Raw genomic sequence first — 14,420 nt, forward strand, 5'->3', positions numbered from 1 at the left:
GTGGTTTATTGGAGATAAGAGTCTCAGGGTCTCTCCTGCCCGGGCTGGCTTTGAACCGCGATCCTCAGATCTCAGCCTCCTGAGTAGCTAGGATTACAGGTGTGAGCCACCAGTGCCCGGCACATAGTTCAATTTTTATATAATGTACATTGAATACAATGACTATATTTGCTCAACTGTCCTCGCTCCATTTGTATGCCTCCTCCCCACCCCAAACATGTTTAAGCTGCCTAATTTTCTTTTTTTAAAATCATTTATTAGTTGTTCAAAGGAATTACAGTTGGACTCCTCCCTTAAGTATACTTAAGTCAGTTTGTGTGTGTATGTACACAGCCCTGTATATATTTTATCATATGTGTTTGTGTATTATATTTAACTTCCATACAGGAGAGTAGAAGTGCCAAGCCTGACCCATGAGAAATTCACATAACAAAATTTTTTCTAGGTCCAACTATTTCCCTGCAAATAATTTTTTTTACTGATGAATGAAATTCCATTTTATATATATGTGCCACATTTTTTAAAAATTTGCTTATCTATTGTAGGGCATCTGGGTTGTTTTCATAACTTGTCTCTAATGAATAGTGTGACAGTGAATGTGGACATTAGACATGCAAGTGTCTTTTCTATATCCTAATTTGTAATATTCTGGGTGGATTTCCAACAGTGGTATTGGGAGATTATAGGATAGTTCTCTGTTTATTATGTATTTTTTGGTTGGTTGTGGGGTTTGAATTCTGGGCCTGGGCGCTGTCCCTCAGCTCTTTCAGCTCAAGGCTATTGCTCTACCACTTGAGCTACATTGCCACTTCTGGTTTTCTGGTGGTTTATTGGAGATGAGTTTCACGACTTTCCTGCTCAGACTGGTTTTGAAAACTGAGATCCTCAGATCTCAGCCTCCTGAGTAGCTAGGATTACAGGAATGAGCCTCCAGCGCCCAGCTCTTTAATTTTGTTTAATTTCTTGTTTTTGGGTCCGGTCATGGGGCCTGAACTCTGGGTCTGAGCGCTGTCCCTCAACTCTTCAGCTCAAGTCTAGTGCTCTACCATCCTTGAGACACAGCACCACTTCTGGGTTTTTTCTTTTTGCTTATGTGGTGCTGAGGAATCAAGCCCAGGGCCTCATGCATGCAAGGCAAGTGCTCTACCACTGAGACACCTTCCCAGTCCCATTTGTTTAATTTTTTGAGCAATCTCCAAATTGCCTTCTATAATGGTTGCACTAAATCACATTTCCATCAGCCGTTTAATAGAGTTCTCTTTCCCCCCTCATCCCTACCAACATTTTTGTTGTTCATATTTTTGATGATGGTCAATCTTAACCCTGGTGTTAGAATCTCAATTTTTTTTAATTTATTTTTTATTTTTTGCTGGTACTAGGGCTTGTACTCAGGGGCTGGGCGCTGTCCCTAAGCTTCCTTTGCTCAAGGCTAGCACTCTACCACTTGAGCCACATTGCTGCTTCCGGTCTTTTCTGTTTATGTGGTACTGAGGAAGCCAGCACTTCATGCATGCTAGGCAAACACTCTACCACTAAGCCACATTCCCAGCCCCCTTATTTTATTTTTTAATGCCAGTATTGGGGCTTTAATTCAGAGCCTGGTAACTGTTTCTGAGCTTATATAGTACTGAGGAATGGAACCCAGGGCTTAATGTATGTTAGGCAAGCACTCTATCACTAAGCCACATTCTCGGCCCCTCAAGGTTGTTTTGATTTGCATTTTCTTTATGGACATCGATGTTTCTGAATGTATTTATTTGCCATTCTTGCTACTGCTGCTTCTGAGAAGTTTCCAGCTTCTTTGCTCATTTACTAAATGCCTGCTATTGGAGGGCATTAGGTTCTTTAGCTCCTTTTTGTATATTCTGGATTTTAGGCACTTGTCTCTGATGATATTTTCCCATTCTGTAGGCTTCCTTTTTAGCTTATATGTCCTTAGCTGTAACACCTTTTTTTAAAAAAAAAAAAACATTAAGTAAAAGAAATAAAATACATGGCTATACTTTAAGTAAAATACACTTTCCTCCAAAAAATGAGTGTGTTTTCTCATTAAGAATATGACCACTGGGCCGGGAAGGTAGTTCAGCAGTAGAGTGCTTGCCTTGCAAGCATGAGGCCCTGGGTTCGATTCCTCAGCACCACATAAACAAAAAAGCCGGAAGTGGTGTTGTGGCTCCAGTGGTAGAGCACTAGCCTTGTGCTGAAGAGCTGAGGGACAGCTCCCAGACCTAGAGTTCAGGCCCCATGACCGGCAAAAAAAAAAAAGAATATGACCACTGGCGGGGGGCTACAATGCTTGATAAGAAACGTACTCATTATCTTGCTCATGTAATTGTAACCCCTCTGTACAGTATTTTCACAATAAAAAAAAAAAGAAAAAATATGACCACTTAGGAGCTTGGTGCTGGTGGCTCATGGTGGCTCAAACCTGTAATCCCAGCTTCTCAGGAGGCTGAGATCTAATGATTAAGGGTCAAGGCCAGCCCAGGCAGGAAAGTTCATGAGACACTTATCTCTAACCAGCAAAAGTCTGGACATTGAGCTGGATTCTGGTGGCTTATGCTTGTAATCCTAACTACTCAGGAGGCTGAGATCTGAGGATCACAGTTTGAAGCCAGCCCAGGCAGGAAAGTCTGTGAAATTCTTCAGTTAACCACAAGAAAACTGCAAGTGGCGCTGTGGCTCAAGTGGCAGAGGGCTCACTTTGAGCTGAAGAGGTGAGGGATAGTGCCCAGGTCCAGAGTTCAAGCTCCATGACCCCCCCCCCAAAAAAAAAGAGTGCTAGCCTTGAGCAAAAAGAAGAGCTCAGGGACAGTGCCTAAGCCCAAGTTCAAGCCCCAAGACTGACAAAAAATCTGGAAGTGGGAGTGGCAGTTTTCCTCAAGTGGTAGAACGTCAGCTTGGAGCAGAAAAAACAAGCAAAAACATGATGCCCTTGTGTTCAAGCCCTAAGTACTAGCACAAAAAAGAAAAAATTAGAAAAGAAAAGAGGCCATTTAATATTATGCTACTATTTCTGCTGGTATTGATTTGACAGTTTTCGGCTGACTTTTCAGTTACTTGATTCAGAGTCCATTCTCCAGCTCAGTATTGATTTATTCTTCTTTGAAAACCAAGTACTATGTCATTTGGCCTCCCATTTTGTAACCCTGATAATGTTTAGGGAACAGCAGTTCACATAAAGTTTTACTGATACCTAGGGACTAAAAGCTCATCTCTCTATTAAACAGTGGGTATATGAATTTATGGTCCTCTCACTAAAGAAACCTGGGAAGACTTCACTACTCTGAGCTTTGTAGTCTTTTGGCAATGGAGAAACTATGCTCCTTACTTTTCAAGGTTGTTAGAAAAGAAATACTACTTGTAAAACATTTAGCATTGTATCTGTCATGTATGCTTTTCAAAAAGTCACAATTTTTATTAATCTAAGACTCTTGGAAAACTATTACTGTATATTTTTTAATCTAGATTACTTTTTTGTAGGGTTTATTTGGAGTAACCCAAGCCTCACAGCCTGGAAGTCTTTTTGGGACAGCTACAAACACCAGCACTGGGACTGCTTTTGGAACAGGAACAGGTCTCTTTGGGCAGACCAATACTGGGTTTGGTGCAGTTAGTTCGGTAGGTGCTAACAATTGAATGTCATTTGAAGAAGTGTGTAAGTCTGTTAAAAGAATTTATAATATAGTGTCTTCAAAGTACTCTATTGATCATGTTATATGATTGATATTAAGAGCAAATAAAAGCCTTCTGATAAAAAATGAAGTTAATATCAATAATTGACATCAGTTAGGTTTTTTGTTTGTTTGTTTGGTGTCTATTTGGGCATGAGCTCAGCTCCTGGATACTGTCCCCTAGGTTAATTTTGCTCCAGGCTGGCATTCTACCTTTTTTTGTGTGTGTCAGTCGTGGGGCTTGAACTCTGGGCCTGGGCACTGTCCTTCAACTCTTCAGCTCAAGGCTAACACTCTACCACTTGAGCCACAGTGCCACTTCCAGTTTTCTGGTGGTTTATTGGAGATGAGTTTGATGGACTTTCCTGCCCAGGCTGGCTTTGAACCGAGATCCTCACATCTCAGCCTCCTAAGTAGTAGGATTATAGGCATGAGCCACAGGTGCACAGCAGCCCTAACTTTCTTGACAAATAATCCATATACTACCTAAGATACAATTTAGTGTGTTTTCTTCAATTTAGTGTTTGTTTTTTAACACCACACTGTAAAGCACAAGCTCATTCTCATTAACATTCTCCAGAATCACCTTTTATGACTAGTTTCATTCACTTAGCATAGGTCAAGCAAGGTCTATAATCTTGTTCAAAAATTTTTTTTCTCAGGAGGCTGAGATCTGAGGATCACAGTTCAAAGCCAACCCAGGCAGGAAAGTCTGTGAAACACTTATCTCCAATAAACCACCAGAAGACCAGAAGTGGCACTGTGACTCAAGTGGTAGAGTGCTAGCTTTGAGCTAAATCGCTCGGGGGCAGCGTCCAGGCCCCAGAGTTCAAGCCCCAAGACCAAAAAAAAAAATACTTTTTTCTTCTTTTTGATATACCAGTCCTGGGACTTGAACTTAGGGCTTTATTGCTCAAGGCTAGTCTTCTGCTAGTTGAGCCACAACATCACTTCTGTCATTTTGATTGTTTATTGGAGATAAGAATTTCATGGACTTTTCCCCTGAGCTGGCTTTGAACCATGATCCCAGATTTCTGTCTCCTGAGCAGCTAGGATTTACAGGCATGAGCCACTGATTCATGCCTATATACAAGCACCTGGCTTGTTTAAATTATTTATTGTACCATTTCTCTTGGCAAATAGCTGCTATGTTTCTGTTAACAGTTAAAGCATTGGACATGGTGGTGCAAGCCTGTAATCCCAGCACTTGGGAGGCAGAAGCAAGAGAACAGTAAATTTGAGGACAGTCTGGGGTATACAAGAGTTGAATGCCACACTGAACTATATAGCAAGACACTCCAAAAAACTGAGTACTGTATATATAGCTCAGTGTAGAGCAACTTGCCTTAGCATGCTCAAACCTTCAGGTTTTATCATTATGCCCCCTCTCCCAATAATCATAAAACCAATGACTTGATTTTCTTTTTTTTTTTTTTTTCTTGATATTAATACAATCCTGTATTTGCTTTAGCTGTTACCATTAGCCTTTCAGACTGTGGATATTCTTTGTTTGTATTTTTGCTCAGGCTAGTTTATATTTTTGATAGCCGTTTATTCATTTGTGTTCTGACTATAAATTATGACATCTTTTCTCCCATACCTCTAGTATATTATACTAGAGGTATTTATTTATTCATTTTTGACAGTCCTGAGGCCTGAACTCAGGGCCTGGGCACTGTCCCTAAGCTTCTTTTGCTCAAGGCTAGCACTGTACCACTTGAGCCACAGCACCACTTCTGGTCTTTTCTGTTTATGTATACTGAGGAATTGAATCCAGAGCTTCATGCATGTGAGACAAGCACTCTACCACTGAGCTGTATTCCTAGCCCTATATTTGTTTTTATTTGCTGTTTGAAATGTGTCTCTATAAAATTATTTAAAATTTCTTGTATTCTGTTCTTTTTAGACCCTGTTTGGCAATAACAAGCTTACTACATTTGGAACCAGTACAACCAGTGCTCCTTCATTTGGTACAACCAGTGGCGGGCTCTTTGGTAACAAACCAACCCTGACTTTAGGAACCAATACAAACACTTCCAATTTTGGTACATATAAAAAGCAGGTTTGACTCTCTTAAAGTTACACTGACTATACCACACATCATTCTCCTGATTCATATGATTGGAAATATTTTAAAATTCTCAGGTAAGCTGTAGCTTGTTGTGTGAGGTACCAGTAGAAACTGTTACAAGGCATAGACCATGGCTTTAGAATTTAGTTATCAGTGTAAATTGGCTTTCATTTTCTGTGAATTACCCTACCAATAGAAACTTTAAAACACTTTAGATTGAAGTAACACTTACGTAGTTTTCAAATGAAGTAATGAGTACAGAAGAATCTTGATTTTTTTTTTTGGAGCGGTCAAATCAGGAGTCTATTTTTTTTTTTACATTTAAAAAAATTATTATTACCTTTAAGTAGTTGTATAAAGAAGTTCCCATTCTACAAAACAGAATATGACTACAAGGTGTCTGACAACATTGTCACCCACAGATTGGGAGTGTTTATTAGAAAGCCAGTGACTGCACCTGGACTCATGTCCCATGGAAACTGCAGCCTGATGATTCTTTTTGAAAATGAAAACCTTTCTGATTTTTGGCAGTTTCAAAAATTTTACTTTTGATGGGAAGGGATGGGAAAGGGAAACAAAGGAGGAGGCTACAATGCTTGATAAGAAATGTACTCATTATCTTGTCCATGTAATTGTAACCCCTCTGTACAGTATTTTCACAATAAAAAAAAAAGAAAAAAAACAAAAAAACAAAAACTTTACTTTTGATCAAGGACCAGTAGCTCAGACTTATAATAATCTTAGCTAATCAGACAGGTGAAACCTGAGGTTCTTAGTTCAGAACCAGCCCAGGCAGACAAATCCAAGAGACTCGTTATTTCCAGTTCTTAATCAATAAAAGTCCCCAATACTGCCACACAGACACACACAAAATAATTACTTTTGAATTCATGTTCCTTTTAAGAAGTTCAGCAAACAAATAAATTTGAACCATTAAAAATAATCAAGCCAGGGACTGGGAAGGTGGCTCAGTGGTAGAGTGCTTGCCTTGCATATATGAGGCCCTGGGTTTGATATCTCAGCACCACAAAACAGAAAAAGCCTGAAGTGGCTCTGTGGCATAAGTTGTAGAGCACTAGCCTTGAGCTGAAGAGCTGAGGGTCCAAGAGTTCAAGAGCACCCGGGTCCAGAGTTCAAGCCTTGACCCACAAAAAGAGTTAAAAAAAAAAAAAGTCAAGCCAGGTTTTAGTGGCTCAAGCCTGTCATCCTAGCTGTTTAGGTAACTGAGATCTGAGGGTTACAGTTCAAAACCAGTATGAGAGTCCTTGAAACTCTTATCTCCAATAAATGCAGACAAAGCCAGAAGTGGTACTGTGGCTTAAGTGGCAGAGTGCTATCCTTGAGCAAAAAGGAGATCAGGGACAGCATCCAAGCCCAGAGTTCAAGCCCCACAACTGATACCACCCTCCTTTGCCCTCCCCCCTTCTGGTCCCCCAAATCATGGATGTGTTAGAGAAATTTAAAAGTTTATCAGAAACATTTTCAGTGTCATCTATACATAATTAATTTTTAAAACAAATTCAATATATCTGGACAAGGGAAATACTAGTTAAAATATTTATTGAAGATTTTGTTTGCCAGATAAACCATTAGTCACTAATGGGGGAGATGAATTTAAGGATGTTATTGACATAGGTTAGTAGCTAAACAGTTTTTGAATGAGCTTTTTATTTTTGTTTGGTTGTTCTTTTTTGTTTGTTTTTGTTGGTTATGGGGTTTGAACTCGTGGCCTAGGCACTGTACCTCAGCACTTCAGCTCAAGGTGAGCGCTTTACCACTTGAGCCACAGTTCCACTTCCAGTTTTCTGGTGGTTAATTGGAAATAAGAGTCTGAGGGACTTTTCTGCCTGGACTGGCTTTGAACCATGATCCTCAGATTTCAGCCTCCTGAGTAGCTAGGATTACAGGCCTGAGCCACCAGCACCTGGCTTGTTTGATTGTTTTTGTTTGTAGTATGAGAGTTGAAACCGAGGGCCTAGTTAAGTTCTCTACCCTGAACCTTCATTTCTCAAGCCCATTTTTAAATGATCTTGTACTAGGGGGAGAAATGTAAGCATCCATTAGAAGCTTAATTTGTTTCTGAAGAAGATAAATCTTTGTTTCAGGTACCCATTCATAATTTTATTTGGGTTCTCATTTCCCTTCTCACTCTATCAGTACTGGGGTTTTCAGCCCAATCTTTGTACTTGCTGGATGGATGCTCTACTTACCTCTTGATCCATCCATACCTCCAGGTCTATTTTGGTTTGTTTTCTCCTTTGTATTTTTGAGATAAGATTTCTCAAACTTTTCTGCACAGGTTGAACCATAATCTCTCACTCTGAGCCTCCTAAATAGCTAGGATTATTGGCATTAGCTCCCAGCTTGATTTGATTTTTATAATTCCTTTTACCCTTAGTAACGATTACAGTTCTACTTGGAATTTTTTCTGGTTGTACTCTTTTGAAAAAAACAGTTTGAAGTAGTGAACTTGGTTAGCATGGGTAGAATAATCTGATTTGTGTACTTGTTACTTCTCTATAAAACCAAGAAGAGAAAGGATTAAATTGGTGTTTCTCAACTTTTTCTATTAAAAAAAGAAATCATTATTGGGCTGGAAAGGTGGCTCAGTGGTAGAGTGCTTGCTTTGCATGCATGAGGCCCTAGGTTTAATTCCTCAGCACCACATAAGTGGAAAAAGTCGGAGGTGGAGCTACTTAAGTGGTACAGTGCTAGTCTTGAGCTGAAGAGTTGAGGGACAGCACTCAGGCCTAGAGTTCAGGCCCCAGGACCGACAAAAACATAACAAAAATCATTATTATTCCTCCTTTCTCAGTAGAGTCTTTGTGGACCATTTTTTCTTATAAATTTGTTTTTTCTTGAAAACTTAGTATTTTCTGGAGATACGGTTTTACTATGTTGTTCAAGCTAATTGAGTTTCTGGATAAAAGTGATTCACAGCTTGTATAACTATAATTGCAAGTACATATCATCATGACTAGCTAATGTATTTATTTATTTATTTTTGGGTCCAGTTGTGGGGCCTGAACTCTGGGCCTGGGCGCTGTCCCTCACCTCTTCAGCTCAAGGATAGCACTCTACTATTTGAGCCATAGCGCCACTTCCTGCTTTTTTTCTTTTTGCTTATGTGGTGCTGAGGAATCGAACCTAGGGTCTCATGCATACAAGGCAAGCACTCTACCACTGAGCCACCTTCTCAGCCCCCTGAAATTTTAATATAGCAAAATTGTTTATCTTTTTATGCTCTGAATCTCTTCAAAGAACCATAAACCATTGCAATCTGAATTTAACCCTTAAGAACTAACTTTCATTCCCCTTGAAAATGCATTGTTTCATAAAGACTTTATCTATAACATAATTTTATATTCAGAATTAAATGTTATTTGCATCTAACTAGTGTACTTCATAAAAATAAAATAAGATTTACTTTTTTTGGGGGGGGGGTCCCGTCATGGGCCTGAACTCTGGACCTGGGCGTTGTACCTCAGCTCTTCAGCTCAAAGCTAGCACTCTACCACTTGAGCTACAGTGCTACTTCCAGCTTTTTTTTTTTTTTTTTCCTGCTTATGTGGTGCCGAGGACCTCATGCATGCAAGGAAAGGGCTCTACCACTGAGCCACCTTCCCAGCCCAAGATTTACTTTTAAAATACATTTGATCCTATTTCATGTCGGATAAATATATTCACACTCATGCTCACTGACCTCATGCTCACTGACTTGAAAGTTAAAAGGTCTTACCTCTATCTTACTAGCGTCACTTGCATGCTGAATTTGTATTACTTTTAATTTATAAAATTTTAAAAAATGCCAGTTGATAAACTTGTCAATAAAAATGGAGGAAATGTGTGGTATAAACAGTGTAAGCTGGGACTTAAATCCCTTCTATGGGTTTGAGCTAGTTCATGAGTTTTCTGCTATAACAAGGCTGTTGAGGTCCTTGCTGGTTAGATTTTTTTACTCAAAAAGAAAAAGGAATGTCTCCAAGTACATCTTCTATTTGTTATTTTTTCTTTTAATGAAAGTTGATTGTGCTTGAGTAGGTATTGCTTCATTTTTGTGGCATAATTATTAGCACAATTGAAGAAAAAATTCTTAAATAAGATTTTTTTGACTAGTATACATTATCTATGTACAAGGGAGGTTTCATTGTGATTTTACCATGCATATATATTATAAATTCCAATCAGTCCTCCCCTTCTTAGATGAGATAGAATCTGGCTCTGTAGCCCAGCAAGACTGGAACTCAAGATCCTTTTATCCCTATTCTGCCAAGCCTACCTCAGGAAAGATTTAGTGAATATATGAATCAGATGTGTTAAGATTAAGTCAGATTACTTGTTTTAAAATTATATGAAGTTTAATTTTGAATTTTGTGTTAGCCTTTTTCTTGACCTACTTCATTAAAATCTTCAGTGTTTTGTTTGGGGTTTTTGTTTTTTGATTTGGTCAATTATGGGACTTGAATTCAAGACTTTGAGCACCGTCGCTGAATTAGTGCTCTACCGCTTTATGCCCAAGGGTTAGCACTGTACCGCTTTGAGCCATAGGGCCACTTTAGGTTTTATGGTAGTTAATTGGAGATATAAGTCTCATAGACTTTGCTGCTCGGGGTGGCTTTGAACTGTGATCCTCAGATCTCAGTCTCCTGAGTCCCCTAGAATTATAGGTGTGAGCCACAAGCAGACCTGGCTTTTTTGTTTGTTTTGGTACAGGGGCTCATTATGTAGCTTACTGTCTTGGAACTCTCAGTCTCTCTGCTTCCCTAGACCTGTAATAGGCATGCAGCCATCAACCCCATTTTCCTTGAAGGTTTTAATGACTTCGTTTTACAATTAGGATTTTCTGGCTATTGATGATGTTCTTGTAGCATGAGAAGTTAATGGTGTATCAATTGTACTGTTAATATTTACTTTCAAAAAGAACACTGAAACTTTGTGGATACATCCCAACAAAAAAAATACAGCAATACAATGAATTTTTAAAAGGAAATTGCAAGATTTTCTCTAAATGTGATGCTTTGCTCTATTTCCCATCTTTCTTAGTAGAAGAAATCATTCAAGTTATTAATAGGTTAGCCTCTCTTTTTAGTATTGATTAGCTGAATCCTTGAGTTCTTATGAGTTCATGATGATGTCATCAAAAGCTCCTTGTGTAACCAGCCATTTTATCTGTGTCAGATTTGTTTGAAAGTAATTATGTAGGTAGTATTTTGTATAGGTCTTTTTAAAAAATTGTTGTTGCTGCTTTTTTTTAGGATGGGTGCCAGTGCTGGGGCATGAACTCAGAGCCTCTCAGTCTCATTTGCTTGGCCTTTTTGTTTACACCTGTCACTTTCTGACTTTACCCATACCTCTAATCTGTCTCAAGCTTACTTCAAACTGATCCTCCAGATGTCAGTACCCTGAGTAACTAGGCATCATCCACCAGCTCTCAGCTCTGTTGAATTTTTTTTTTTTTTTTGTCTGTTGTGGGGCTTGAACTCTGGGCTTGGGCTCTTCAGCTCAAGGCTCTTGAGCCACAGCGCCACTTCCAGTTTTCTAGTGGTTTATTGGAGATAAGAGTCTCATGGACTTTCCTGCTCGGGCTGGCTTTGAACCATGATCCTCAGATCTAAGCTTCCTGAGTAGGATTACAGGTGCGAGCCATTGGCGCCCGGCTAACTGTTTTTTCGTTTGTTTTTTTAAAAAATTTTTTCCTATTGATTTTTTATAACTTTTACTCTTTTTTTTGTGGTTAATTTGGTAGTTAATAAGGAGTCTCACAGACTTTCTTGCCTGGGCCAGCTTTGAACCATTCAGCCTCTTGAGTAGCTAGGATTACAGGCAAGAGCCACTGGCATCTGGCAGTTTTTGCCTTTGTTAGCTTCAGTAAAATGTGTGTGTGTGTTTGTGTGTGTGTGTGTGTGTGTGTGTGTGTGAATTTAAGGAGGAATGTGCTTTTCTTTCTACTTGGAAATTAGAAGCATGCATTGAGTGCTTAGAGTCTTGAAAGAAGTACTAATAACTCAAGCACATTAATATTGGATATTCTGAGTTGAATTGATACTTCAAAGCTGATTATGTTATTAAGACAATAATAAAATTTATTTTCAAGTGTCAAATTTTTTTAGAAGTCAAAACTAGTCTATAATTTTAGGGTTCCTAGATATTACTATTTCTAAGTAAAAAAGATATAAAACCTTAAGGTTAGTCTTCTTTGTTTTAAAATCCCTTGTAGAGAAAATTGAGAGTTGTGTTAAAAGTTTAGTCACTCATTTCGTTTTCTTCTTAGGTTTTGGCACAAATACCAGTGGGAGTAGTATTTTTGGCAGTAAACCAGCACCTGGGACTCTGGGAACTGGTATTGGTACAGGAGGATTTGGAACAGGTAAGGAACTGCTATCATGAGTTTTAGGAAGTAATGCATTTGTAAGCGCCATTTGATCATCTACCCAGAAATAAAGAGGCCTAAATTTTCCTTTTTTATTTTTTATTTTTATTTTATTTATTTATTTTTTTGGGTCTGGTCATGGGTAGCTCTTCAGCTCAAGGCTAGCGCTCTACCACCTGAGCCACAGCGCCACTTCCGGCTTTTTTCATTTTGCTTATGTGGTGCTGAGGAATCGAACCCAGGGCCTCATGCATGCAAGGCAAGCGCTCTACCACTGAGCCATCTTCCCAGCCCTAAATTTTCCTTTTTTTTTTGTCGGTCGTGGGACTTGGAACTCTGGGCCTGGGCGCTGTCCCTCAGCTCTTCAGCTCAAGGCTAGTGCTCTACCACTTGAGCCACAGCACCACTTCTGGCTTTTTCTGCTTATGTGGTGCTGAGGAATCGAACCCAGGGCCTCATGCATGTGAGGCAGGCATTCTGCCACTGAGCCATCTTCCCATCCCCTGAATAATTATTTCTTAGTATACTTGAAAATAAGTTTTTCCTGTTTTAAGTAATTGTAAGGGTGATAGTTATATAATGGTTGTTGCATTGTATATAGTTAAGATTGTTTAGGCATATAATTTACCTGCCTTTGTAAGTCATCTGGTAATTGATGTGATCGTTTCTGATTCGATGTCCAGTTAATCTGGTCTCTTTGCTTCTGTGATTCAATCAATATACCATTTTCTGAGTAAAAGGTTTCTCTTGTACCATGATTTGTAACCTTTAAATTTCTTTTTTAAAATTAAAGATACAATGGGTTGGGAAGGTAGCTCAGTGGTAGAACACTTGCCTTGCATGCATGAGGCCCTGGGTTCGATTCCTCAGCACCACATAAGCAAAATGAAAAAAGCCAGAAGTGGCGTGGTGACTCAAGTGGTAGAGCGCTAGCCTTGAGCTGAAGTGCTGAGGGACAGCACCCAGGCCCAGAGTTCAGGCCCCACGACCAGACCCAAAAAATAAATTAATTAATTAAATTAAAGATACAAGTGCTAGTAAAATGTTTAAAATAATTATGGACAGTTTCAGCTTGTTTAGTGAAGTAACAAATATTGAAAATTTAGCATTTATCTTTTCAGACCCCTTTCTATGTTTCTCAAACATGTTTGCACACAAATATTTGTATATGTGTTTTATACACAGGTTTTACAGGTTTTATAGTAATATTCTTAAACAGAACCCTACTCTACATGAGTGATTCACATATCCATACAGATACATATACATGCTCACACACATGCGTGCGCGCATACACAATGTATATAAATTTTACAGTCATTTATTTGGGTCCAGTACTGGGGCTTGAACTCTGCCTCATACCATTTTCTGCTCCAAGATGTCATTTTGCCACTTGAACTATACCTCTACTTTATGCTTTATGTTCATTAACTGGAGGTAATAGATCTTTGTCTGTTTAGCTTTTTCAGCTAGGGCTGATATTAAATCTCTATCCTCAGATCTCAGCCTCCTTGGTAGTTAGTATTACAGCTATTTGCCACCAGCACTCAGCTTTAAAAATTTTTTTTTTATTTTTGTGGTTACAGGAATTGAACCCATGTTTTCATCCTAGTCGCTAAAGCTTGCTGCTACAAATCTAGTTTTTGTTGTTAGTGTTGTTGTTGTTGTTTCAAGGAATGCACTCTATCACCTGAGTCATATTATCAGACATTTTTGCTTTATATCTTGCATAGGGTCTCATGTTTTTGCCTGGACAAGACTGGACCCTTGATCTTCCTATATACACTTCCTTCAAATGTTGGGGTGACTTGCACATACCACCATGTCCAGTTGAGATGAGGTCTCAATGATTTTTTTGTCCATTCTGGCTTTGAATCTCAATTCTCTCAATGTATTCCCCTTAAATACTTAAATAGCTGGGAGCCACCATAAGAAGCCCCTACTACTCTCATTTTGCAGATGAGAAAACTGTAGGTTTGATAATTAGATCAATGTCACAAATGTTGTTAATGGTAGAAATGCAGCTCAAATGTAGATGTTTCAGACAATAATATTGTCAAAACTGCTGTTCTACAGTAAAACAGATTTCCAAAGAACTAAAACATCAAACAATTCTTTTTAAATTTCATATACATCAAAATATCCAGCTGGTTCAATTACAATGTCATCTTAATCGTATCATATTATGAAAATTAGAATACTACACATATTTAGAAATACCACAGGGAATCAGTCCCCTTATACAACTAATATAATAACATCTTAAAATCCTAAAACAAAATCTGATTTAGCTAAATAAGCTCCT

General features: G+C 38.7%; 1 protein-coding gene across 2 annotated transcripts in view; it reads left to right on the forward strand.

The window, feature by feature from the left end:
* The window catches only part of Nup98 (nucleoporin 98kDa), a 113,917-nt gene that overhangs the window by 23,658 nt on the left and 75,839 nt on the right, over positions 1 to 14,420 (forward strand). The window contains exons 9-11 of one of the 2 annotated variants that reach the window (XM_013014110.1): positions 3,484 to 3,621; positions 5,581 to 5,719; positions 12,017 to 12,112. In XM_013014110.1, coding sequence (XP_012869564.1) covers positions 3,484 to 3,621; positions 5,581 to 5,719; positions 12,017 to 12,112 — 373 coding nt within the window. The remainder of the gene's footprint in view (positions 1 to 3,483; positions 3,622 to 5,580; positions 5,720 to 12,016; positions 12,113 to 14,420) is intronic. The other variant, XM_013014111.1, reaches the window with a different exon arrangement.

The sequence above is a fragment of the Dipodomys ordii genome, unplaced genomic scaffold (assembly GCF_000151885.1).
Source record: "Dipodomys ordii isolate 6190 unplaced genomic scaffold, Dord_2.0 Scaffold22, whole genome shotgun sequence".
NCBI lineage: Eukaryota > Metazoa > Chordata > Mammalia > Rodentia > Heteromyidae > Dipodomys > Dipodomys ordii.